This window comes from Colletes gigas, unplaced genomic scaffold (assembly GCF_013123115.1).
Source record: "Colletes gigas isolate AHSC1104 unplaced genomic scaffold, ASM1312311v1 Colletes_gigas_Sc00037, whole genome shotgun sequence".
NCBI classification, from domain to species: Eukaryota; Metazoa; Arthropoda; class Insecta; order Hymenoptera; family Colletidae; genus Colletes; species Colletes gigas.
Window position 1 is genome coordinate 498,330 of NW_025106666.1, and position 27,967 is coordinate 526,296.

At 36.4% G+C, this 27,967-nt stretch overlaps 1 protein-coding gene across 5 annotated transcripts; it reads left to right on the forward strand.

The window, feature by feature from the left end:
- Positions 1-27,959, forward strand: LOC122402507 (microtubule-associated protein tau). 5 transcript variants are annotated; one of them, XM_043405349.1, is made up of 11 exons: positions 1-454; positions 7,839-7,953; positions 8,965-9,049; positions 16,712-19,207; positions 19,605-19,651; positions 19,928-20,102; positions 20,766-20,974; positions 21,432-21,617; positions 22,568-22,612; positions 23,296-23,457; positions 25,295-27,959. In XM_043405349.1, the coding sequence occupies exons 4-11, from the start codon at positions 16,996-16,998 to the stop codon at positions 25,373-25,375; spliced, it is 3,117 nt and encodes a 1,038-aa protein (XP_043261284.1). In that variant the 5' UTR covers positions 1-454; positions 7,839-7,953; positions 8,965-9,049; positions 16,712-16,995; the 3' UTR covers positions 25,376-27,959. The 5 variants fall into 5 exon arrangements, with proteins under 5 accessions (XP_043261284.1, XP_043261288.1, XP_043261287.1 ...); XM_043405351.1 differs by lacking the exon at positions 1-454 and adding an exon at positions 5,789-5,852; XM_043405353.1 differs by lacking the exon at positions 22,568-22,612.
- The last annotated feature ends 8 nt before the right edge of the window (positions 27,960-27,967 follow it).

Sequence of the window (27,967 nt, forward strand, 5' to 3'; positions counted from 1 at the left end):
GATGCGGACACGAGTCTGCGAATGTTTACCTGAGAAACGTACGAATAGCAAGAGGTTCGTAAACGCTCGGTGATTTCCGATGGTGAGGCGTGGGGCCTTCGGGAGATCCCGGAAAGCCGGCGGTCGAGTCAGTTAGTTCAAACGCGTCGCAAGTGTCGTGCGTTTCGTCTTTCGGGTTCGATCGTATCGCAACCGGTGATACCGTGAGAGTCTGTCCTGTCGCGGTTTTCGGTCGGTCCTCCGGTTGTGGCTACGAATTCGCGACCCGACAACAAGCGCGGAAACGAGTCGCTGAGAGTAGACGAGCCGCCTCAGTGAAACGCAAGAGCCAGGCGACGCGCAGAGCTCCGTTCCACCGCGGAGAAAATGACGGATGTGCAGGTGAATCCGGGCAAGGACATAGCTGGCAGTAGATTGCATCAGAACGACGACGACGACGTCGCGCAGCAAACAGGTTAGAGTTTATTACGCGCGCGTTTTCCCACACGCGTTACTATTTTCGCGAGTGAGCTCAAACGGATGCACGTCGCCGCGGCTCATTGCTACAACATTCGCCATCTTGGCCAGCGCAGCGTTAAAAAAAATTCCGGTTAAATTACCTGTCGTCGTTTCTATGTTGAATCTGACGTTTCTGGGAAATTAACAATGAATTGGTTCGATTATACAGAGGTTGATTCGTTGAAAGTTGTTTGGGTTGGTGTTGGATCGGTGGAATATTTACAATTTAATTTGTGGATGTCCTGCATAGATTTTTGCGACTTGTCTGACTTTTGTCGAGGTTCACGTAAATTTGTATTTTTTCTCTTTGATAAGTAGAGTTTGATGTTTATATAGTATTTGTGTAGAGATAAGAGGTGCCGCGGAAGAATAGATTGATACGTAACTGGGGGGAAAATTAGAACGAGAATTTGGAATAATTTTGGTAAATTAAAAATAGCTCCGATCCTAAAATCGTCGATCGTCGAGAATATTATATTATATTCTAAAGTGTTTCGATCGAAAATTGATTCATGCCCAAGGATGGGCGTTTATGGATTGGTGGAGTATTAGCAATTTAATTTGCAGATTACTCGCTTGTTTCCTGTCCTCCTATAAATTTTTATAATTTCTATCATCGTTCGCTAGATAACAACAAACTTTTTTTAATTTTTCCATCCGAGTCCAGATAACGGTACGATAAACAAACCACAGCGTTCACATAGTATTTGTACAAATATGTGTTCAGAAGAATAGAACAGATTAATATATAAATCAGAAAATATGACGAAAATTTAGAATAATTTTTTGTGTATCAATTCACGTTTAAAAAGATTCTATAATCATTTGTGTGAGCTCACAGAATTTTTTTAATAAACATCGTGATACAGTAAATTCGAGCGTATTATCCGTGTTTCACCAATTAAAATAAAATATTACAGCGTGCTGCATCTCTCATAATAGCATCGAACGAGCACGATCTTCTCTCCAAAACAATTTCGTGGAGCATCTAGCAGAAAAAGAACCAATTAATCCCTTTGTTAACTGTATCTGCAATAATAATCGAACAATTAGGAGCCGTTCCAATACACACAGATGGTTACACTGGTAATTGTACAATAACCCCGGTGTACGGAGTTATTAGACTCAACGCGGTGAGAAAACCCGGTATATAATATTGAACCGTAGGACTGGCGAGTGTTTTAGATGCTGATTAGCCTGATGCTGCCGTCAGATGTTCATACATAATTAATTTTACACCTTATCTGGTTTTCGATTCGCTTCATTTCAGATAAGTACGATTTACCGTTGTGAATTGTTACTCTCGTAAGAATACAGAGCGCAAACATCTGATACGAACGGTTAATTAGCTAAATATTTGCTCGAAACGTTGCTGAAAATTCGAATAGCGTTTTACCAAATACAAATTAAAGAATGTTATATCATTCGGTTCGTGTTCATGACATTAACCTTAATTATTTGAACTTAATCTATAATTACATAAATATTTGATCGAAATTCTAACGGTACAGCTCGTAAGAATTATGGTTGTAATTATTTTCTACATATTTATTTAAATTTTTCTAACTCTAATATTTTACTCTAAGTTTAGAACTAGTTTCACAAGACTGATATTAATTTTAATCATGTAGGTTGATATTTAGATCATTCATACATTTAACATTACCAGCAATTTTTGTAACTGTTACACGTGTTCCTCCATTGCTAATATAATTTTTGTTCCAGTAAATTATATTATACTATAACTAATAATGTAAAACGTTAAATATATTGTCACGATTTATGTTCCATCGCTATCCACACGAATGAATGTTACGTGTCGTTTCAAAGGGCATTTAACAAGTTATAGAATTAATGTATTTGACTCGAGTAAACGTTTTGTTAGCAGCTCGTTAATTATTTTGCAAACTTTAGCTTCCGAAATATTACCAGCAATTCCTTTGGTACATATGTGCAGTTAAGCTGTCTGACAGAATTGACCGAAATATTTACCGTATCGTATGTCACTTAAGAGTTTGACGAGCGTCAAGTAGTAAACGATGTTGTGTGGGTGTGTAATTGCAAAATTGGCCGGGCTCATTTTCGATGATGTGCTCAAGGCCTTAATTGGTCGACCTACTCACTGGTCCTTAAATGACACAACACGTTTGACAAATTGATTTTTCGCTTTTAACCCGGTAAAAATAGACCGACAAAGGCGAAACATTTTTAATTCTTCAATTTCCAGTGAAACGCATCGACGAGGAGAAAAATGTAAAGTATGCGCTTTATTTCTATCGAGGTATTGCATTTAAATCGGAAAAAATTATTTTTGAGCCTGCAAAATCACGAATTAGAAATTTGTTATGAAATAAGATTTGTTTGGCCGAATAAACATCTATTTCTAAACGATAGAAAGGCAGCGAGTAATTTAACGGCTTCAATGTGTTGATCGTTTGAAGACTCGTACGACCAGTATGATTGAAACATTTTTCTTAAACGAAACTTCGCGAGCATCCTTGCTTAAATGAATGGTTTGTTCCAGTTAATGCTACTACTAATACGTGACTACTTATAGTTACGTGAGTGCTTATCGTTACACGAATAAGGGGCCAAGGTCATTCTCATTACCTATGTCCCGCTTCAAGCCCTGTCGTACCTCGTGATTATTAGAACGATTTGCATCACGCTCTCGTACTCGTCCATTGTTTGTGCAACTAAACTATGCTCACTGGCGGCAGTGAACTCCGCAAAGTATCCTGAAAAAATTCCATTCTTCAGGGTTATTTCATTTCTCAAATGCATTTACAATATCTTCGTAAAATAATCATTTCGAATAAAATTTTTCATTAGACGATCAGTAAAATGTTGCTTGTTCTTATCATAAATTTCCTAATTCTATATTTCTAGTATTCATTTTTAATTTCTTCGTAATAGAATAATTATTTGAAAATGTAAATTATTGTAGACTAGCGAGTTCTTGAAAAATTATGATACTAGCTTCTTAAACAGATTATATAAAGTTGAACAACATTTGTCTCTAATGGCCGCAGTATTACTTTAAAATCAAATGTGGAGAAGCCCTGGAGAAACCTTAAGGGGTCTCCCTCCCTATTTTAGAGGCTTCAAAAAATTGATTTCCTTTCTTTTCACTCTTTTCGATTAGTCATAGTGCTTAAAATACGCTTTGTTTGTTGTCAAGCAAAAGAAGTAAATTGATAGTTTTTGACAAATTTATTTCAGTCTTTACGATTGTTATACTCAATTTAAATAACGATGAGATTTCGAATGTAAGATTACAAATTTCACGACGATCGAAGTCTATAATTCCGGAACTTAATTTATGTTACTGAATCGACGAGGTATCATACACATAATTGTATGCATTAAACCCGCTACACGCATTCGGCTATTTGCCAAGTGCCAGAACATCCATTGACAAATACCGAATGCGTGGATGTAATACTTGGCACTTGTCATGGTTCCAGTATAGTATTATCGTCGATAAATGACTACAAATTCGGTACTTTGAGTAACGCGTTGTGTTGTTTAAAATGACTCTAAGGGTTCGTGGATAAACTTTTGACAATAGACGAAACTTAAGTCACATTGGAGACCTTCGTTATCAAAATGCAATATAATTTGTCCCTTTCAAGCAAAATTCATCTACCGTTTCGTGAACCCCTCACCTATTATAGTTTTAATTAAGTTTGAACAAAGTTACGAACATGCAAGCACCACGATGTATTAACATTGTTTCTACCGAAGGTTTCAAAAGACATTTCAAAATTATTTCCCAAGTTTAATTACTTCTCCTCGGTAACGCGATATTAAAAATAACATAATTCACAGTTATTTCGTTTCTTCCATGTTTACTATACACTCACAAACTTTATAAATCAATTCTTATTTATACAATTAATATATTTATGTCGTAAACTTCAGAATAATTTCTTTTTTTTGCAACCGTTTTTTAATCTTGCAACGTATATGAAATTTACAAATTCGTATGACTTTGCTTCCTTCTATGACGATAGCGAAAATCACGTACTTTCGTCGATGTCTACAGTAAGCAAAACAGTATTATGTAACGTGTGCTAGATAAACAGGCATTCGCGAGCGTATGTTAATTAACATCTTCGGAAGGTTAGGCGGCGAAGGAAAAACGTTGCATTCCGGCCGTGTATAACATTTCGTATACAGTTTTAGTGTTGGAAATGCCCCGAGCGTGCCGTAGTTCCGTGAATTATGCACCTATTACTTTCGATCAAACATCTCGTAACACGTGTCTCCGAATCGAGCGCGAAACACGCATTGAATCCGACTCGTACGTTATGCAACAGGCACAATCTACATGATTCATAGATGCAAACCGGCACGGTTTCCCTTAAACGAACGATCGTACTTGTCTTTGGTAGCAATTTGTCGGTGTTCGAGCTCGACTCGTACAAACGACCCTTATCCGATCTGTTCCGGTTTCCATTACCGGTTAAATTCCGCGCCATTCGCGCGTCCTGACAGCTCGAATCCGTAAAGAATCGGCCATTTGCCAAAGAAACGAATATCTAAGCTGTTTCTACTTTTTAGGTAGAAGGTGTTAATATAACGTACATTGTTTTCCCTTGATTGTAAAATATTTTATTTCTGTACGATCGTTTGTTCATTTTATCACTTCCAGCAAATATACATATCGAACATATTCGATTCCTTCTATGTTTATGTACATATTTTTTTTACGATATAAACATTTGAAAATCCGAATATAGGTTTGTTTTCATTGCACGACGTGTTCTGCAAACGACCAATCTTATCTTTCTAGCGATAAGTTGATGATGCACAGAGTTATCCATGAGAAAGTTAATCTTGCATTGGTCGATCGTAGAATCGTTTTTACAAAAACAATCTATCGCGTAATAGTAAGAGTAATAGTACACGAGAATGTCTGGAGAATAATACACCGAAATAATATAGTAAAGTGTAACTTTTAACGATTTAGAGCATAAGTATCGTAATAATTTTTCGTAGAGATTAGAAAACTGCATCGAAGATTTATCAAATTGACGATGTTTGATGTATTTTTAGACTTCTTAGAGTGATTTCTGTGCGTGATGCAGATAATCGCGACACAGAAACGAAAGAGACACGGAAGGAAAGCGGTTGAAATGCATTTGTAACTAGACAGAAACGTCACGTTGAGACGAACGTACGCTCACGGTGTTTTGCGTTAAACAGGAAGGGTGTACTCGCACAAAGGCCAAATAAAGGGAGAGGGAAACGAGTGGGAGATGTGGAAGAGAGAGTTTGCACTAGTGGCAACCAGGGAAATCGATAATAAAACGACGCGTCGTCGCACAGCATCCCTGCTCCACAAGGGTGTAAGAGTTGTTTTTAAATGTTCACGATTTTACACGGAAGTAGGCAAAATTCCTATCGGAAGGAAATTTTCGAAAAATAAACAACTATTTATCTATTCGGTGGATAAAAATAAAAATTCAATTGAATTGCTCGGTCGAATGAATTGTCGCGTATCGAAATTGCCCAATAATTTTCTATTGGATTTAGTGGAGAATCGTTATATTTGAACAACCAATCATTTATAAATAAATGTTTCTCTTGGAAGTAGCGAATCTTAACACGTTACTGCCGGGAAACGAGTATTCTCTTTGTACGACAAGTGTGTATGTGTTTTTCTAGTAATTTTTCCGATATTATTTATGACAGTGGTGCATTTTTACATTTGTTCTACGCATTGTAACATATATTTATTAGGGTTTTTGTGACAGTTGAATACATCACAGTAGTTAATTTAAAAGCTTCTATTAAAAAAGACTGAGAGGGTACGCAGAACTAAATATATACATATTTTTCGAAACCTGACTCTAGAGTTTGTTAATGTAATTAATATAAACACGTTTGTCGCGCGTTTTGAAGCGTACGATCGCGCGTGGAAGTTCCTAGAGCGTTCCGTGTCGTGATTTCGCTCGAAAATGGAATTCGAAAGATTCGTCGTCGGGAATTTAGGTTAGCGCAATTAGCATAGATAACTTGAACGTGTTGCGAATCGACTGTCGCGAGGCATCTAAATGTAGACGATCCGGAGCGAGACGGAAGAATCGCGATGAAAGGGAGAGTGAAATAGTAAGAATGCGTAGCGTCGTGCGCATCCGTGTGGGCGTACTTGCACGTAAGATCGACAAACCTAACCACTTTGAACAAGTATCGGTCTACGGGTCCATGATCCAAGAATAGCCACATGTCACCTTTTCCTTTACCTTTTCCCGTAATTTTCCTAGATACCGCGAACGTTCGCGCCAGCGTATATAGGACAACTATAAAACGAATACAGCCATACCCCCACCCTGTAACGCTCCCGTAACTCGATTTCGCTCTAACACGGTTAAAGAATCAAGGAACTCCCGACACAACACGTGTTGATTTATCAAAATGGCTTGCGTGAAAAGTTTTCAACCCGATCTCTCGGAATTTTCATTCAGGAATCTAGATTTTAAAGTCTTTAAATCTAAATCTCTATTTTCTTAATTTAGCCAAGGAGTCGTTGGCTTTAAAATAATTTCACCCTCCTAATAGTGAATAATGGTAAAAACGAAAATTATTCCATAATAAATTCCATAGTATTTTGAATTTCTGGCCTCCCAAACATCCCCTGTTAGCGAATATCGATTCTCAAGACACCGGGGGTTCGTGTCTCGATTTCAAAGGTACCTTGCGAGGCTTCCATCGTTGTGGATTAGTAATCTTCGACCAGACACACGTCTGAAAGGGGTAGTATACCACGTGGAAAGAAAAAAAATTACTTTTCCCTTCTAAGGTTGAATTCAATACTTTCCTGCTTGGAAGAAATTTGTAATATTGTGGTGAATTACGTTTTCTTTTCTTCGTTTGAATAATGGAACAGCATGATATTTATGTTTTGTAAAAAGTTTCTGGATTTACGAACACTCTTTCATCTGAGTTTGGGATCTCGAGTGCCCACGTCTAAGGCTTTACGTGATAAATCTACGATTTCTAGACATTAATTTCCCCCAGACTGAGGACAGCTATCTTCCTCCGACCTGTTCTGTGTTCTATCATCGTGTCATAGCTTTGCTTTCGGCTTCCACGCTGTAGCAAACCTCGGAACAATCAAATTTACTTTTTTCTTTTTTGGTCTTTCGTTTTCTATCGGTGACAAATTTGCTAACGCTTTTTCTCGCATTACATTCTAAACGGCTTGCATAGCAATCGAATCTCGTTCTCCTCCGAAAATGCAATCACTGAATCCGTCAGTTTGAAATTTCGTTTTCGGCAAAAATCTTGTCTGAATGTTTCAAAATTCTTTCAATAACGTTTCCGTTTTGCAGTTTAATTCTATACGATGTAGGCCGGAGGTCGGCAACTCTTTCGCTATGAGGGACACGTTGAAATGGACTAACTTGTGACAGAGGGCAGTTTACCTGGCGGCGGGGAGGGGGGAGGGTACGTAACTTAAAGTACATTCAATACATATTTATTTTAAATTGATAATTAGTATTCGATATTTCGAGAAAGTCCATGATTAGTTTTTCGGAGACAAGATAAGCACATATTCCAGGAATTGTAGAAGTAAATCCATAAATCCATTAATTTAGAAAAAGTGTGCTGTTGAAAATTCGCAAGTTGATAAATATATCTATTGTTGCTGTTCTTAATTATCGATAAACTCATAGTAGGAATACCGATATTTACTTCGATTTTGGTGTAGCTTTGTTTGAATAATATCGGTATTAAATCCCTGATTGAAAGGATTATGTTAAACTGTTTTACTATAATGGAGGACAGGTAGTACTTTGCCCCACCCACGCTAGGTGACTGTAGTAGCATAGCCGGTTATTCAGGAATTGTTTTTTCGACGAAAGACCGCGATATTTCAACGCGAAATCAAGAGCCACAAAATCTTAGGAAAATACATTTATTATTCGTTTCACGTTGCATTCTATAAACGTTTCTGAGCAGGAATTAAAAGTAACAATTACCCTAATAATTTTTATGGAATAAAAATCATTAACAAAAAGTAACACGAGCAAATTTCTGTCACTCGTAATCGTTATTTTATAACAAATAAATTATAAACGAGTCTCAAATAATGTACAGAATATACTTTCGTACAATTAACCCCTCTTCCTATACTGACACTGAACATTCTGGACGATGGACACTTTTCGAATGATCTACACTGATTGTAAAATTAAACAATTTACCCTGGGGAGGGGAGTTCTTTAAAAAACAATGCAGTCAGACAATCGATAACTCTGACCAATGGAACCCTAATTCGAGTTCGAACCTCGGTGACGCAATATGAACATAACGAAGAAGTTTTTGTATTTCTGGTCTTTTTTTAAAAGCCGAAAAATTGATTTAATTTGATTTCTGATTTTAGTCTTGCGTTTAGCTTCTCGTTTAGGAAGAATAAATAGACGTTCGATAACGGTAAACTATTTTTGATTTCAGGTATGGGGAACAGGCATTTCAACGCCGAACCGAGGCGAATACCGTGCACAGTTGAAGCAAAATCTCCGACCATTAAAAGTTTCTGGTAAACAATAACTCTGGTAGAGTTTTTGCGAACAATGTTAAAATTATATTAATTGACTGCACGCGTTAACGTTGTTTGTTAATTAAATTGCCGTTGTTTCAATGGAAAAGAAGCTTGATACGATTAGTATACGAGACAATCCAGTTTTAGTAAAAGAATGTGACATAATTTAACACATTTGCTACTACCATTCATCAGACCACTTTCGTAAGAATTTCATTAAAAGTGCATGATTCCAATTACGTACAAATAAAATGTATCGAACAGGCAAACTGAATATTCTAAATGTGACAATAGTTCATAGTTCGTACTTCGTTTATTCATGGTGATATAAAATAGGCAATTATTTCTGGCACACATTATGTGTTACACATTTTAATAAAGAAGGATTACAAATAGTATCTTTATCATCTACCATCGGCGTAAAAATGAAGCTGATAAAAGAATATCGATAACGTATTAAATAGAAATCGATTTTTACAGGGTTGGGAGGGGACAGGTGGTACCACTGGGTACAGAGGGTGGTTCTATATTGAAAAATGAATGTGAAAGGAAGAATAACGTTTTTTCGTTGGAGGCATTGTTTTCGAGAAAATCGACGTTGCAAATTTATGGGGTACGGACAAGTAGAAAAATCGACCGATGGTCAGACGCGTCAGGGATATCGTATTGAATTTCACTTGTTCCAGAGGTATTTTTAGATTCAATTATCTCGGAAATGAAGACTCGAACGAAAAAATACCTCTCACCCTTTTCTACCCTTTAGGACTTATGACTATAATAGAAGGAGACTTTGTTGATTTTTGTTGACTTTCATCGAGAAAATATTGTTGGCTCTCTGACGAAAATACAATAATAAAAACCCTTGTTGGAAGGAAAAATCCAACCTCTGTTATTACAGATGAAAAATTAGGGTTTTTAGTAATCTTAGCCCTTAAGTCTCATATGTTTTTAAGATTTGGCCATTTAGACGCCAATTAAATTCGTACACTGTTGAGGACTTTCGAACAACATTTATTTCTTTCTCGTACAATTTTCAATACCAACGTACAATTTTTCAATAAGTCCTCTTTTCCGAATTAACAGGTCCTTTCCGTTTAATTAAAATTTCGCACTTTCTGTTTTGTGATCGAAGTAATACGGGGGAATGTTTTTGCATCGATTATAAACGTATTTCATTTCCATATATAGTGCATTTTACGGAGACCAATCCTTAAACGAGACCGACGGTTCTCAGTGGGGGCAGACCGTGTGTCGAAGATATCCTAACCACGCGCGATCCTTTGTTTCGGGTCTCCTTGCGAAAAAGTTTGGTTGTAAAGAAAGGGACGTTGGAGGGATAATTCATCGATAGATTGTTTTGTAAAAGTCGAAGGAAATCGCATGTACATAGGTGGGTTATCGATTGAGTCGGGTTAGGTTGTCTCGTTGGGTGGTTGGGCGTCGAGGCGCAGGAGCAGAGCATGCCAGGACAAACAGACAGATCGTGGCCCGACGGACGTACCTTACCGAGGAGGAACTTCCAGGTCTTTATACAAGCTAGTTTCTCGCGAGACACTGATTGACGGACAACGTTTCTCGGTTCGTGGTCGAATATTCTCGACGAGGGTCATCCTAGAGTTCGATACCAGGTAAGGAACAACCGACTTCCGGACCAGCATCCACCTTCGAGTCTACTGCGTCGTAAATCCCTGCGATTCTAGAACGTTGTCGATTTCGCGAGAAAAATCGTAAATACTTGTCGTGTCTTCGCGTGAATTTGATACAACGATCAATATTTAATCGACGACGTAATAGGTTATTATTGCACCACGTTACGCGATATTAATCGTACTCGGTTTCGTCTCGCCGAGGAGCGAGATTCGTTGACCTGTATTGGATAAGTCAGCGGTTCGATTTCGTTCCACGTTATCTCTTACCTGCGTCTCGTTCTGGTGAAAGGATATAACGAAATAACGAGGTCAGAGGTGATGAATCAAAAGAAAAAATTAATTTATAACGAGCTTCGACTCTGTAAAGGATATAAATCGAAAATCACGTTTCTGCCTAATTTTCTTTACATCGAGTGACGAGTTTTGACAAAAGTCAGGGACATCTCGGTTACGGATATTTTTCGGATTTTTTTAATCGTTAATTCGAGCTGTAAAAAATAAAAAATCCGGTTATATAGCGAAGCTGTCGCAGAATTCTGATTATAAATAAATTCTTCTTAATGAGATATTAAGCGAATCAAATTATTCCAGCATCGAGGTTGCAATCATGTTTTTAAATAAGATCTCCCCAAACGAATCTCCTAATTATTGATTATGTATTTTAGTCTATTAAATTTAAATAATCCCCCAATAATACATACATTATAGGGGCTCTTCGTTCTTTAATTAAATTCAAGTATTTTTATTTAAAATTCGAATTCAAATTTGATAAAAAGACAGTTTATATTTCGCTAATTCTTTCGTACAAGAGTTTAGTTAAAAACGTTTATTTAACGATTATGCTACCTTTGCACGGTGAAAATACTGCAGCTGTTTAAAATATTCATTAAGCAGAACGAGCCTTGAATTATAAACGAGGAGAAATATTTTTGATAAACCGGTGAATATAATTTTTGCATAGTTTCGTTAATATGTATATATTACAACAATTTATGTAGTAGCGAAATTTTATAAAAATTTAGATCTATCTTCTTAGATAATAAACTAATGTAGATATCATGCTGGTAATAGATTAGGCGATAAAGCTACTCTTTCTATAGGTCTTAGAGTTTGTGAACTGAAATGTCAATTCGCGAAAAGTATAATACTTTCAAAAAATCGGCGTGAAAGTCGGGCACGAGGTAATTTCGTTCGAGCGTGGATCTATATACAGTGTAATAAAGTTTACTACTGTAATTTAGCGATTAGTTTAATCGCATCCCGTCTCTATACGAGGCTAACAATGACAAGAAATAAACTGTGCCACCTTTCTGTAACACTTTTGATTAAATAGTCTGCACTTAATTTAACAATTTCGAAAATGTTTAACGCCTAGAACTCTTCTTAGAAAAAATGCATTGGAAAAATCCAGAAAATACTAAATATTGAGTTTATATTTATGAACATTTGAAGCATTCAATTTATGTGTGATGTCCAATAAATTGAATAAGTCGGTTCCAGGTTTCGTAGATATTTCTTTTTGATCAATAAATGTTGGTACCAGTAATAACGCGACCAATGTTCGAATTCTATCAACAAGAAATTGTATCTTCATAGCACTCACGATGGTGGTAAATAGGTTAATATCCAGGAAGCGTTGATGCGCACCTGATAACTATGTCCACGTGATAATCGTGCATCGCCACTGCAGGTGATTCGAAGATGCTGTTGCAAGATAAAGCAATATCGCCTGTTTATACGCTGTCACTGTTGTTATCGATTGTTGTCCCCAATCTGTTTTCCTGTAACAAAATTATAAACATTCAATTTGCAACAAAGAACACGATCGATAGAAAGAAATCGAATACTTCGTTATCCGGGCATCCACGAATCGTGCAGGTTTCGTTCGAAATTCCACCAATATTATTCTTTTTCTTAAAAGTGAAATCTTTTATTTGCGAATTGATTTTCAGGATTGTAAAATCATGTTCAGTCGTTCGTTAAAAATACTAATTGCTTTCGAATAGGAAATGTGTGTATTAAAACGTGAAGTTATAGTATAAATACAGAAGGGACATCACGCAAGTATTACACATATTTACACATTTTTGTGTAACACCTTATAGAGATAGAGTATTTATAAATATTCGATACTTATTACCTTTAAAAATAGGGGATTGGAAACCTATTTAGTCGAATAACTCAACCTGAAGCTAGTTGCATAGCGTTTTAATGAAAATTTTACAAAATCACTAATGGTGTCGCTATGATTAAAAAAAAGTATTCTTAATATTTTTTTTTTATAAATCCATTCAACGAAATGAAAATAACCGAATTTGTTAAGCTAGAGGAATCAAATAATACGCTATATAATAAATATTTGTTAAACTTCATCTGTGATTTTGTGAAATTTTTATTATTTCTCATAAAAAACAACTTTTCTGCGAAGCATTTTGTTCTAGCTTCGGTATAAGTTATTCGACCGAATAGATTTCCAACCCCCTATTTCGAAGGGTAGCTTCGCTCCTCAAACGTGAATTACCGCCACTAAAAGAAGAAAATAGGTGTCGAATATTATCCGAATATTCAGGAAAATTTCCATGCTATTTTAAGAACATGCACCGTGACATTTTCCCAGTAAATCGTTTAGAGGGAGATCATCGAGCGATTCCATCCGACCAGAGTTCAAATTTATGACTCAAGATTTACAGTTCTCATAAAACATGTATATACATAAAATATACCTAACGGTTTTTATCAACGTTCGGTCACGCTCAATCGTGCTTCCGTTCGCCCATTTGTGCATCAGTTGCAATATCCTTCCCTCGATTCTAGATTAAATCTAAAATTCTGACCACGACATTAATTTCCATTTAAAAATGACTCATAGGGGAAGTTACATGAAGCCATGCTCCGTAAAAAATTGTTAATCCTTTCACTGAATTTTAAATAAATACTAGAATACTAGAATAAATTTTCTGTATATAATAATACTTTATTTCTTTCTGTCCATACATTTGATCTTCTCAATACTTGTAAAATTGTAAATCATAACCACACCATTCAATTGTCAAATAATTCTATTTTTCAGATTACAATTTTCACAAATAATGTCAATAACCACATCTCGCAGTATCGATTGCAATTTTCTTTTTCCAAACGTCTGAAACCTAATACTCGTTGAATTATTAAAATAAAACAGTTACATATTTATTAAAACGGACCAGGCGTAGAAAACTATACGTAAATGTTTGTATTGAATCTCGCGTAATTATAAATTATCATTTTCTAGGAAAGTATTACTATTGGTTCAATTTTCCTCTTCGCCGTACGTGTCCTTGTATATCATTTTCTTAATCCATAAATATATCGATGACGTGAGTGTTTCGAACCGCGAATAAAGGCTTGAAGGGCTGGTTTGAACACAGGAACCGCAATAGTTTATACTTTTCGAGGATTATGGATCGTTTTTAACGACGAGTAATAGTGGTGGAAGCTAGGCGTAGCATGCGCAGTACATCAAGCGGTTTTCACGCAAAATAATTGGAAAGCACCTTAATGTCTCACGTGACACCGGTCACGAAGGTGTCACAACCTTTTATGATACACGTACTCATTAGCGAGTTAACTTAACCGTATTATGCGATGTGAATCCATGTGCATATAAACGTTGGACTCGAACACGCTCACCAGGTCGGATCAATAACTTCAGGAATGGGCACTTGCCGAGACGTACAGACACGCTGTTCACGACCTGTTTCTGGCTCTCCAGAAAACGAGAACGGAAGTCTTTGACATGCTTGTGGCCATCCATTGAAAGTCTTCTTCGATCATCTTTTCGGAATTAACTTAACAAATCCCACTTTTTTTGCTGGCTAAAGACGTACTCTGATCCGTAAAACTGCAACTCGAGAATCCTTCGCGGAACGTAACCCATTTCCCTATAAAAATTTGAATTTTCAATCATTTTATTGCCACTTGATACGCGTTTTAGCAATAAAAAATCCGACTCGCTGAAGGCAGCTTCCTATATTAAATTTTTTGAGGTTATTATGAAGGGGAGACAATTTTTACAGCCATTTGAATTGTATCTAATTTTTGAAAGGTTATCGTTTTTCGAACTTTTTTTGGATAAAATGGAATTTTAAAAAAAGGTTGTTGCGTGATCTTTTTTTAATACTTTAATATTTTAGCCAAACGTGCCAGTAGTAAACTTTTGTGTTTAAATTATATCCTGTCGCTTATTTTTGTAATTTTTTCATTCTTCTTTCGCAGAAAGAAATCTACGGGCACGAAAGGCACAAAAGCAAAAAAGTAATCGTGGCACAGGTAAACGATTCGTTTTTCGAAGGGTATAGTTACTTTTTTATCATCAGATATCGTAATCACTGTGCGTTGAACGGAATTTGCACGATATTCTCGCATATTTACTGAATCAGATTGTCAGCGAAGTCGCGTAAAGAATTGGTTTGAAAGGGGCTGCCAACAATACTACAAATTAGTTTCGTGAAGGTGTTCAAGGTCGAACGAAACGAGCGAGTATATAGCTGATAAAACGTCTGAAGGTTATCGGAAGGTTACCTGTTTTATCAATGAAGGTACACGACATTCCATTGCCCTCGTACTTGAAATAGACGTTGATCTAATCGTTCGTTTAACCCTAAAAAGACTTGGGGGTATCGGTCAGAAATTCTTAGAAATATGTGATATTTCCAAAAACTAATTTATACAAGGTCACACATAATCAAGGATCAAATGTTGTAGAAGTGTATTGGAAACGAAAAATAATTGTAATTGCAAAGATCGACGACCTAGAGAAGAACTTTTATTGTACAGATTATATATTTTGTACTTGGAACTGCTTCTGTTTTATCACGATACACGTACTTACTAATGCAGACGTTTTAACAACCTTCTCGATTTCGCTGATGAATTCACTGGCGAAACGAGTGGAAACAGTCGAAAAGCTGCGGGTCACGCTATCTTAAAATAACGAATATCGAAATGGCGTTGAAAGCTCATGCTATACTATAATCATTTGGTTTATTACCACATCGAGTGGAAAGACGATCGGTGGCAGGTACGGGAAATATAGATCCTTGACGCATCATCGTACTCTGCTGGGCGAATGATCGATGGGTTCAGGGCCAATATCGCCTAAATTTTACGTGCAAAGGGGTGACCTGTTAAATAAAGAATTATTATCATCGAAACTAAAAATATCTCTTACATTCGATTATCACGTGTACGTGATTATGTACCCCGTCATTGATTGATTCTACGTGGAACACTCAATAAAATATTCGAATTCTTTTTGAAGATTCTTTTAAATAGAATTACTATTACCTTTTTATTAGCGTTTCAAGACGAACGTAACGACACTTGCAGTGAATATTTTTAGACCCACCTCAGAGATGGATTCTATACAAGAAAACAATAACAAAAATTCATATAAACATGTGTCCTTCTTTTCAAGTTATAACGAGTTCTGTGTTGGAATAATTCTCTCTGAAGATGAGAATAATTGAACTAATTCTATTCAAGTATTTATGAACAGAGCATCTAACATTGAGTCTGTGAATACGTCCAGTGTACATTAGAGTACTAGGTGTCTGATTATTAAAATACGTCGTGTATAAAAATGGGAGGTTTGTCTCGTCAACAAATGGCAGATGTGATCCTTCTGTATGTGCTTATTATTCTAAATAATACCTTGACAAACAGAGAGAGTAAGCTAATGGCAAAACGTCTTCAGGCTTATGTTTAGATGCAAATAAGTAATTTTGATCACCTACTCTGAAAGTAAATAGATACGTGTTCAAGAAGAAACTCGCTATAACTTGATTCATCAATTCATCTCTGAAGCGGGTCCCACATGCTACGGGACACCCTGTATCAATATATTTACAACCCTTTTCGTCAACTGATTTCCACTTGTTTCGAAAAGAGCGAAGAAACTCGACAAATTTTACTTTATAAATTCGTTTCGATTCGCGTGCGCCGGGAATTTTCAAAAATTGTTATTTTGTAGGTAGAGTCGAACGCAGTGTAACCATCTGGCTTTCGGGCGAGATCGCTTGGTCCACCTGGATCGTCGAGACACCCTATAAATAATGATTCTATAGGAGAATCGCAAGGACAACCATATCAGATCCAATTCGACGGTCGTTCTCCTTTCGAATCGTTCAATAGGTGACAATTCGAACGAAACTGATCGCAACGACATGAATCGTTGTTGAATATAATCCCAGTAAAAGTGTGTATCACCGAAAGCAAAATAAAACGTCCACGCTTTCAAGCATCGCAGTCGAAAGAATGGCCGATGGTGACAATGCCAAGAAGCTGAAACAATCCGAGAGCACCGCGTTCAAAGAGATGCGGGAAAATGCAGAGAACGACGACGACGATGACGTCGTGATAGACAGCAACAAATCACCCTCGGTCGACGCTTCCAAACGCGAGGAGTTAATCGTGTCAAAGTCCCCGGACAAGAACAATATCATTCAGTCGACGAAAAAACCAGAATCCGCCACTATAAACGGAAAAGTGGACTTCAAAGACGTTTCGGCTAAGGATTTGGCAAGATATCCGGCCATGGAGAAATTGTACGGAAATATTAACGATCCTGCTTGGAATCGCGTGCTCGATAAACCTGAAACTAACACCGTCGAGTCTGTTAAAAACGATAGCAGGTTATTTTCACCGAAACACGATGAAAATACGCGGACGGATAGCAAGTCGGAACAATCGATGGACAAAACGATCGAAAGTAAGAGTGCCAGCGATAACGCGGACTCGTTTAAAGAGTTTAAAGGGAAAACTGACTCGACGAATGATAAATCGAATAGATTGGATGCATCTGCTCCGGACGAGGGAAATTCGAGGGCGAAATCGCCGAATAAAGCACGGGAGGAGGAACAGAAATTAACTGCTTCGTCGAAAAGTCCAGAGAAATCGCATACGTTGCTAGAGGAGAAGAAAACACCGTCGAAATCTGCAGAGGATTCACGCGAGACTGTGCTGGAAGAAATGAATCGATCTAAAGGTGAACAGGAATCGAAAACACTGTCGAAATCTGCGGATAAATCGCGCGTGGACGATCGAGTAGGAAATGGTAAAATTGAAAGTGAACAGGAATCGAAAGTAGCACCGAAATCACCGAACAAATCGCGCGAGAGTTCTATGGAAGAGACGAATAGATTTAACGGTGAACAGGAACCGAAAACACCGCCGAAATCTGCCGATAAATCGCGCGTGGAAGCAGAAGCTCGAGTAGGAAATACTGAAACTAAAAGTAAACAGGAATCAAAAGTAGCATTGAAGTCTCCGAACAAATCGCGCGTGGAAGCAGACGATCGAGTAGGAAATGGTAAAATTGAAAGTGAACAGGAATCGAAAGTAGCACCGAAATCACCGAACAAATCGCGCGAAAGTCCTATGGAAGAAACGAATAGATCTAACGGTGTACAGGAACCGAAAACACCGCCGAAATCTGCGGATAAATCGCGCGTGGAAGCAGAAGATCGAGTAGAAAATACTGAAACTGAAAGTAAACAGGAATCAAAAGTAGCATTGAAGTCTCCGAACAAATCGCGCGTGGAAGCAGACGATCGAGTAGGAAATGGTAAAATTGAAAATGAACAGGAATCGAAAGTAGCATCGAAATCTCCGAATAAATCGAGCGAGGGTCCTCTGGAAGAAACGAATAGATCTAACGGTGTACAGGAACCGAAAACACCGCCGAAATCTGCGGATAAATCGCGCGTGGAAGCAGAAGCTCGAGTAGGAAATAGTGAAACTGAAAGTGAACAGGAATCGAAATCTCCGAACAAATTACCTGCAAGTACGCTGATAGAAACGAATCAGGTTATTAAACACGAAGAATCGAAAGATTCTACTATAAATGTGGCTGTTCCGGTCGAAACGAGCGAAATGAAACAGAAATTAAATGCAACGTCTGTTGATCCTGACAAATCGAGTACCAAGGATTTGACAGAACAGAAATCCAAAGATATTCCCAATCTTTCTGAAAGTAATCGACCTGTGATCGAAGAAAAGAAAGTCGGAGAAAGTCCTTCCAAGGATGTACGTCGCGATACACCTGCTCAAAACAACGTGGAACCAAAAACAGTTGGTACGACTGGTGATTCGTCTAACGTTGCGAAAGAAGATAATTTATCGAAGTCTCCAACACCATCAGACAGTCAGAAGCCATTATCGTTAGAAAAATCAGCGACTCCCTCCGAATCTTCCGCCCAAAGCGTGAAAGGGTTCGACAATGGACAGAAAAGATCGTTATCCACTCCTGAAACGCCCGTTTCTCCGAAGTCACCCACCGGAAGCGTGAAACTAGCGAACGAGGAGAAAAAAACTGTTGTTGAAGATTCGATCGACGAGACAAAGGATGACGACAAAAAGACACACGACTTAAAAATCCCGTTGAAATCGTCTACGCCCAATATTCAAAAGTCACCCTCGGCCGCTGAGATGGACAAAAAGTCAGAAAAGAAGTTTACAGAGACGCCAGGTTCTTATTTGTACTTACGAATGATTTAGGAGCGGTTAAAAGAGTATTTCTAAAAAAAAAGAGTGGAAGGTTGAAAGTAGATTTGAAAAAGTCGAATGTCAGAATTTCTTGTTTGACGCGTTTGCTGCTACCTCGATGGTTGTAAATTTTTGAAATGTATTAAATGAAAAGTGTAATTTGAAAACAACGGCAGTGGACGCGTTGGGCAGTACTGTGATGTTAAATTTCGTTTCGCTTTGGTGTTGAGTTTGCTTCGAATAAGTAACTTTGCTATCAAAATGTTTCGCAGAGGCTGTATTTTTGCAGAGTTGCTAAGATTTAGCTTCAAAAATGCACGGTACGACGCTTCCTCGATTATTTGTTTAAACATCGCGTTATATTTCTTTTATTTTCGCAGGAATACAAAATGGCAACGCGATCGACGAATCGGTGCAGTCCAATATGGTAAATATCTTCGTAAATTTATGCAGGGAGTATCGGAAATAGTGGTGCATAAATAGTCTGGCTATTATCCACTATTTCTACTTGCATTCCAAACATTACCGTTTTTTGTAACAACAGCGACTCCTAATTTCTTTTTATTGTATATCTTTGACTCGTTTGTGCGTAAAGAAGGACATTCTTTTCAGTTACGTCACGATTTTCGATAATCCCTGTATTTCGACATACTCTACAACACTGACTTTGGCATCCTCGTAAGACAATGCACAATTTTCCTAGGTATCGGTTACGAACGGAGTCGAGGATTCACCGACGAAACAGTCACTCTCTAAATCAAAGGAAATAGATAAAAAATCAAACGCTGGATCGCCCGTAAAATCGCCAAGCAAATCTATCAAATCTTTACCTCGAACACCCGAAACTCCTTCATCGACGACTGGCCAAGACAAAAAAAGCAAGTATCGACAAAGATTTTAAACAAAGCCTCGTATTTATTTAGATTTCCATAATAAAGTATCCAAATTTTGTGTTCTCTGGCATAGTGTAATATTCGCGTGAGAATTTAAAAAATCAACAAAAACGTGTCATGTATTTTTTAAAGAAGTAGTTTTGAAAATTTGAACCAATTGGATGTACAAATAAGGTTACTTGCAGAAGTAGTAATGCAAAATCAACGATAAAAACGATAGTTTTCTCTTAAGCGTCTGACTAGTCGTATGGTTATTCTACTTGAAAGTTTTTCAGAGACAACTAAAATTAGGTATAATTGAAAATAAATAGAATGTCGTAGTTTTTGGACTCATTTTTGGTGGAAAATATTTTTAATGGTACTCTTGCGAAGGACAGTTCAAAAATATAAAAATTTTTATTTATTATTCGCTGATTCTCGATAAAATCCGAGATAAAATAGATGTATTCATGAAATATGAATTTTCTCTGTAAAATTTGGTCACATAGTTGAAACATACTTTGACAAAAGTAGCAGGAGTTCAGTTTTAAGTTTAGTCTGCTTGGAATACGAATTATTTATTCAATTTCGTATTCAGATACGATATTGATCGTCGAACGCGATATTCTTGGGAACACGTGTATTTACAATTTCTATTGTATTGTACAGAATTGCCTATGAATAAAGTTCAAGTGGGCTCGGCGCCCTCGCCGAATCTAAAAACGGTACGATCGAAAATCGGTTCGCTGGAAAACGCGAGTTACAAGCCAGGCGGCGGAAAGGTGAAAATAGAAAATAGAAAGCTCGACTTCAGCAAGGCTCAGCCGAAGATCGCGGCGAAAAATGAGAAATACACGCCCAGCGGCGGCGACAAGAAGGTTAATTTTTTTACTTTTTATCTATCGAATCGCTGAAGAATAAGATTTCTCTTGTGTGGGAAGAAAGAATCCGCAGACGGTCCGAGAAATCGACGTTTCGACAAAATTTGTTTACTTATTGATATCGTTATCAATTCCCAAGTATTGTGTCGAGACGTGAAACAAATATTAAAATAAATTTTTAACAAAATAAAGGGAAAGAAACCCAGTTATGAAATCTGATCTATTCAAATACTATGAATATCCAGATACTTGATCAATATTCGAAAATAAAATTTGAAAAAATAGTTTTAATCCTATTGGTGAACCCTACGGCCGATTCTTTTTCGACTGCACACTACTGTGTATCGTGCTCTGGGTGATTTTGTTCCTCTACAGCATTGAGACTTGTTAGGTAACAGAATTTTCTAACGAATGAAACAATATAGCTTTATATCTTTCTGGAAATTGAACGCAGATCGCTCAAGTTAAGCTTCAGTGGAACGCAAAACCAAAAGTTGGATCGTTGGAAAACGCGACGTACAGGCCTGGTGGGGGCGACAAGAAAATAGAGACCGTGAAAGTTGACTTCAAAGACAAAGCGAAACCAAAAGTCGGCTCCAAAGACAACGCTAAGCATATTCCTGGCGGCGGTAGCGTCAAAGTAAGAATTTTATTTATAATATGTCCGAAGATAGTTTTACCGAGAATCCTTTAAACGCTTCTAGAACCAAATAGGTAAACCCGAATAAACCCTTATCTGTTTTCGTCGTTTAGTTTGATCGTTTTGCAAATCGAGTACCAGTACCCCTCTTATCACTAATAAACTTTCGTTTCGCGTTATTCATTATTTACATAACAATGGTAAAATTCTTGTACTTCAAATTATTTCGTACATTTTTATTTACAACACGATTTATCAAACGTTCGCGGCTGAATATTGGAAAAAGCGATTACACCAAAACATATACATGTATAATGTGCTTTAAAACAGTCTGTTATGTTTTTGCCTGAAATTTCCTAAATCTACAATGCTCTATATGTCGTGGCGAAAAATAGTTTTCTTAATTAAATGCTCGCTTTTCCTTTTTAAACGTGTATCAGATTATCGTAGCAACATAGTGCTCGCTTTGTTTATACGCCACGAGAATGTCCCGGAATTTCAATGGATTAGAAAAATGAGTTATTTCAACATTGATTGCATTGTTGCATGAAGAATGTTAACATACACTCATATCGATGTCACAAATTTTTATCGATTCGAAGGTCGCGGAAAACAAGAATTCTAACATCGATAGAAACGATTATTAATTTATTTTGTTGGTTTTGAAACGATTAGAACATTTCCTTAATTCACGAATATAATTGCACGTTGCTTCATGCTGTCATTGTTTCATTGATATTGCAATTCACACTACTAATATGTCTTAATGATATTAAAAAATTTTAAATAATTACTTATTATGCTTCAAACGTTTCTTTTAACTATGTATTTCGTATTCTTTAATATTCGTTTCGAATTATCTCTGTCAAACGAATGAAAGGTTAACTTTCGTGTGCATGAGTTTTGTGTCCATCATTATTAACAAGTCATTATTGTTTGTTGGTCTTCAGTCAACGGCAACGCCACCTAAGACGCTACAGGATTCAAGCAATAACGTAAGTATGTTAAGCAATATCACGAAACATTGACCTAATTATCTTTTTCCGAGATGGATTTTGGTCACTCATCGACAGCTGGTATTAAATCTGAATTACAGTGAATATTATACAAATTGGAAAACGAGTAACTCTTAAGCACTAAAGTTGAAAACTAACAATATCGTGCCACTTTAAACTAACATTCGCTATTCGTTTGTATTGTCGAAAAGACGACGTTCACAAAATTTAAATGCTCTTCGTTTTATGGTAATTCATGTCGATATTTATTTATCGTTGTCTTCAATATAAAACATAGCTTTAATTCTGACTAACATAAACACCGGTCGAGTAAGTAAATTCAGATCTAAAACAAATACAGCATGCTTTTGCATGTTTTAAAATTAGTGTACATATTCTTTTCGAATAGTCAGTCCTTTTTGTATACTGAAATCGAATTTAGTTTAGTAAGCACGTGAAAATCCTTGTATGAGAATGAAAATTATTGAAAAATTATACACATACATTTATATATATTTTCTAAACGAAGTTGTTCGACACCCCTAAAAATAATCAAAGTTATTAGCTCGCTGTGTATATCAGTAATATATTGCAACTTTCAAGTATTATTTTTTATGACCAGCGAATTACAGTTTTACAGGATAAGCGACAGAAAGTAATAGATGTTCTATCGTTATTTTCAGATCCAAACACAAAAAATTGATATCAAAGCCGAGAGCAAAATTGGATCCTTGGATAACGTGAAGCATAAGCCAGGCGGCGGTGATAAAAAGATTTTCAATGATAAGGATTATCTCCGACAGACTGGTTCGAATGTAGAAAGCCTTAGTGGCAGTGGATCACAGGTATGGTTTACCGAACAGAATCTCGGGAATGAAATAATTATCTCGCATTAAAATATATTAACGACAATTGTGAGTTTCTAATTTGTATTGCATATCGAAAGTATAGTTTCTCGAGATTCTTTGTTACGTTGTATACAGCATACTTATATTTGTATCGTTTTCCACCGAATGCATTTAAAATCACGCATTATATGTTTGCAATGTTTTAATTTTCTCCTTTACGACGGGGAATAGATAACGAAATTGCGTCCACGTTCTTGCTTATTAAGTTTTATTTTACATTTCCAATATTTTTAGCCGAAGAATAGTTTCCAAATAACTTATATTTCACAAAATAAATCAACGGTACATCGAAAATTTATTATAAAGCAAAATATCCTATTAAATAAATAGTACTTCACTGGCCTCATGTCAGATCATATTGATAAATTACATTAACACAGTTGATATTTAACTATTAAAAAAATATCATAGCAACTTAACCCTTGGAGGTACATTCTGAATTGAATTTATAATTATGCTTAAAAGGTTACAAATGAGAAAATCCTATTACAAAAAATAAAACATTCATACATTTTGTTTTATTTACCTAAAAGCACTGCGTGAAGTTCTAAATTTGGACACGTATTGTTTGCTTCTATGCATTTTCAGTTAGAAGTAGCTGAAACAGTTAACTGAATTACTTGAATATGGCTGTGTAAACTAACTGTAACTATGAAAATATGTTTATTTTCCTTATGCCAAAGAAACATTTCCGGACTATCAAGACGGGTGAAATTTATAATTGCAGCGATATCAAACAAAAATAACAATACTATTATATTCTATTTACCAAAAGAAGCTGATTTTAATTAAAAATTGCTTAATGTATTTTATTTATTCATTTGTGTGTGTAATTAATTGTAAACGTATGCTTCTTATTACATAAATACGATAGAAAATATTTGGAATCCATAGCGATTTGTCAAATACACATTCCACTTCGTGTTATGCGAAACGGGAAGAAGGTAGGAATCCGTATCACGATCCACTTTCCCAGGTAACGGACCAAAAATGTTTCCAAAGATGCATAGTCTATCCAATCGCGGACATTAGGGTATTATTATGGATTCGTATGATCGTTTCAAAATCTTCAAGTTCGGTCATCTGCTCTGGTTAGGGTCATTAGGTTCGATTCGATCCCTCTCATTTGCTGCTTGACGTTAGTATTGGACCCAAGGGTCAAACTAAGGCAATGAAAAGAAAATTAATAATGAGAAGTAACTGTGCGTGTAAAAGAAGAGTGTGCTCGCAACAAAAATTATCAGACGAAGAGAAATTACGAACCGTAGCAAGATCCAAAGAGATCAACTGGAAAATCAAGCTATTCGAATGAATACGAAGCTCCAACAGCTTAAACAATTGAAAAATTACTTAAATTAAAGAGAAATGTTAAGTGTGAAGAGTTGGATAGCAACGATAAAAATCTAAATTTTTATCACAGCGTACCTATCATACTATATTTTAGGTTCTTGTAACTGTTTCAAGACCCAAAATCAGAGACTAATAACACGTTTTTCAATATAGTGAGCCATATTCAAGAAATACGTTTTATGCTATAAAGTACGACGCTGAATATGCATAAGATGCACCAGTAAACACAATATTCCCGACAAAAATATACTACAAAGTAAGAAACGGGAACAGTAGCTAAACAAATAAGGAATCGATGGATAGGCAACGAGTAATAATATTCCACGGCATAAGGATTGAAGGCCTTGATGGTTGAAAGGGTTAACATGATCCAGACACAAACTTTCAGGCTACTTTAATCCTGATGCATGTGTTATGCCCGCAGAGCCCTGTACCCCCTGGCACGATCATCGGTGACAAGAACGATCTACCTACTTCGGACGAGAACCTCAATCAAGAATGCTAGATCATGAGAACTCGACCGCTAGACCCGCTTTTCGTATCATTGGCGTCTAATTAATCACTCATATTTTTTTATCCCGATGGTTGCAATCGAAGGGGCAGCGTTGACCCGTTTGAGCCGTCAGAAACGATATCCGCACGAGGATGAGCTAACGATGAAATTAATTGAATCATAATGCTACGTAACGAACCTAAACCAGTTTATAGGTATAGGTAAATCGGTTTCATTTGATATCCTTATTATATTATAATAAAGACGACTGCAAGAATTTTTCTGTGCCATACGAACGCATTTTTTCCCCTGCAAAATTGTAATTCCAATCGTGAACAGAATCTTGCGAGAGGCTAGGACGCTTCCTTCCTTCCGCGTGTGCGACAAAAAGACTCGTCCTGATTTTACAGTCGCGTCTCGACGAACGACTTTGTTTTATTTATGCAATTATTCGCGAAGTACGTACTCGTTGCAGCGTCGTTGGTTGTTTCGTTTTATAATAAATACTTTGTGCAGATCGATCGAAAAGGATCGATCGACGTACGGGAGGAGAAACGTAGAACTGACGGAAACGGTTATTAAGAAAATATTGTTAGTACGAAAGGAGAGAGTTCGCGATACTTTTTCAGATTGAAAAAATGACGACTTTACGTACAAACTAAGAAAAATAGTATCCATCTCATTGTATCCTTCGCGGCACAAGTATTCGTCACGATAAAAACAGTTTACCAGATTGTATATAAGATTTTTCAAGTTTTTGTAATGGCATTGTTTTGTCGATAACATAAGCGATTGCGCAACGAACACGAAACTTTTTTTAATTGCATTTTGAAGATCCCGCTCGCGGGAATATCGACGCGACACACGGTTTTCATGGTACCGGTTGCAAATGACTCCGATGGCATTTTTTTTCCAATCTGAAACGGAATCGCGGTAACGTGATACGCTTAGGTTATAAGAAGTAAAATTCTCATTTCTCGTGACTGCCTAGAAACGATCGCAAACCAACAAGGTAAATACGAACGCGTATGTATGCAACGTGCGAATCATATAGCGACGGATTTCAATGTTCTGATCGATTAGTAACGTGACTCGTAACTCGAGGGTAGGCGTATTTTTGTTAAACCTACTTCTAAATTCCAATAGATGCCAACAAAGCTTCGATGTGTTGTAATGGAAATGAAATACGATGCCAATTAACAAGTAATTTTAACAGTAGTAGAAACCGATGTAACTATTTAAATTGTTTCGGCTGAACTCAGATTCAGCTTTCTCAACGGTGCATTTATAAACACTGTACATAATAATAATTTTTTCACGTTTAAAGGAAAAGTCATCAACGTCGATTATGCGCATTTTTTCTTTCTTAACAGGATTGTAATTGTGCCGTGAAACGTCAAAATTCTTTGCATCGATTTTTAATAATTCGTCTTTGACCATTTCCATCGATTCTGCTGGGTTACACCACTGCAATAACGCTATTAAACGTTCCAATAATGTAACAATTGCAAACTTGTTAAAAAATGGACGTAGTCGACATTGTCGATTTTTTCCTTCGACGGAAAATAATTATTGAGAATTATTATCTGCGAAATTTATATTACTGAAGAACGAAAGAAATGCAAAAAGCTGTAGCAGGACACGAGTAACTTATAATATAAAAAATATAATAATTTATTATCCGAATAAAGAATCTTAAAGCTTCAATTAACTGTTCGAGGTAACAATTCTAAGTCAAACTTAAGAAAGAACATTACAGATTTACCGATTCATGTAAAGAGTACAATATATAAATGAATGGTTAAAGCAAAATAAAAGAAAATTTAATAATATTCGTAGATAAGTGGTGAATTATGGGGATTATGTTGTAACGCTAGAAAATCGGTCAACGTTTAAACAATGTAAACGCAATGGTGTTCGTTAGTCCGTATTAAAGGTTTAATTAAACTCGCCTATTTCCGGGTTAAAGCCAGATACTTCATATTTATGATATTTAAGCAATAAAGGTGACACGTACTATGGTGATGCACAAATTTTTCAACTGTAATTGTACAGATTTTGCTCTTGCCAATTTGAATATTTTCTAATCTTTAGCTACACGAGCGAGCATGCAAATAATATTAATTATATTTTTCGTTGTTCAATACATTCATTAAATCAACTTTAGTCGAGTTAAGTACGATATCTTACAAATTGGCTCGTATATATGTAGCGTTTTTTTTGAAAACCAAAAATATATTCAAGTCACGTTCGAATTTATTGCTAATTTTTTCGAGTAAAATTAATATGATGCGCATTAAAAGGAACATAAGGGTTAACTAAAAATTGGTGTTATCCGGGTACAATAATGAAAATGTTTTTAACAGATCGTTATATGTATAACGTTGAGTGTTGATTTACACCAAAATATCAAGTTATGAAGGACTAATATTTTAATTATATTAAATTTAGTATACCTCTCAGAGTTATTATGTACTTTTTCTAGTGTTATAAACAGTATGGAAGCTAAGAAAATATCATGTTTAACCATAATATTGTGTTTTGGTGCAAAACGTTACGTAAAACGCAAGCGATGGATTAAAGAATGAATTAAAAGACGGGATT

Bases quoted from the DNA above. Each gene is read 5' to 3' on its own strand.
- LOC122402507 (XM_043405349.1), top strand. From the start codon at position 16,996: ATGGCCGATGGTGACAATGCCAAGAAGCTGAAACAATCCGAGAGCACC. The intron at 19,208-19,604 runs GTTCTTATTTGT...TTATTTTCGCAG, and splicing joins GAAGTTTACAGAGACGCCAG to GAATACAAAATGGCAACGCG. The intron at 22,613-23,295 runs GTAAGTATGTTA...CGTTATTTTCAG, and splicing joins TACAGGATTCAAGCAATAAC to ATCCAAACACAAAAAATTGA.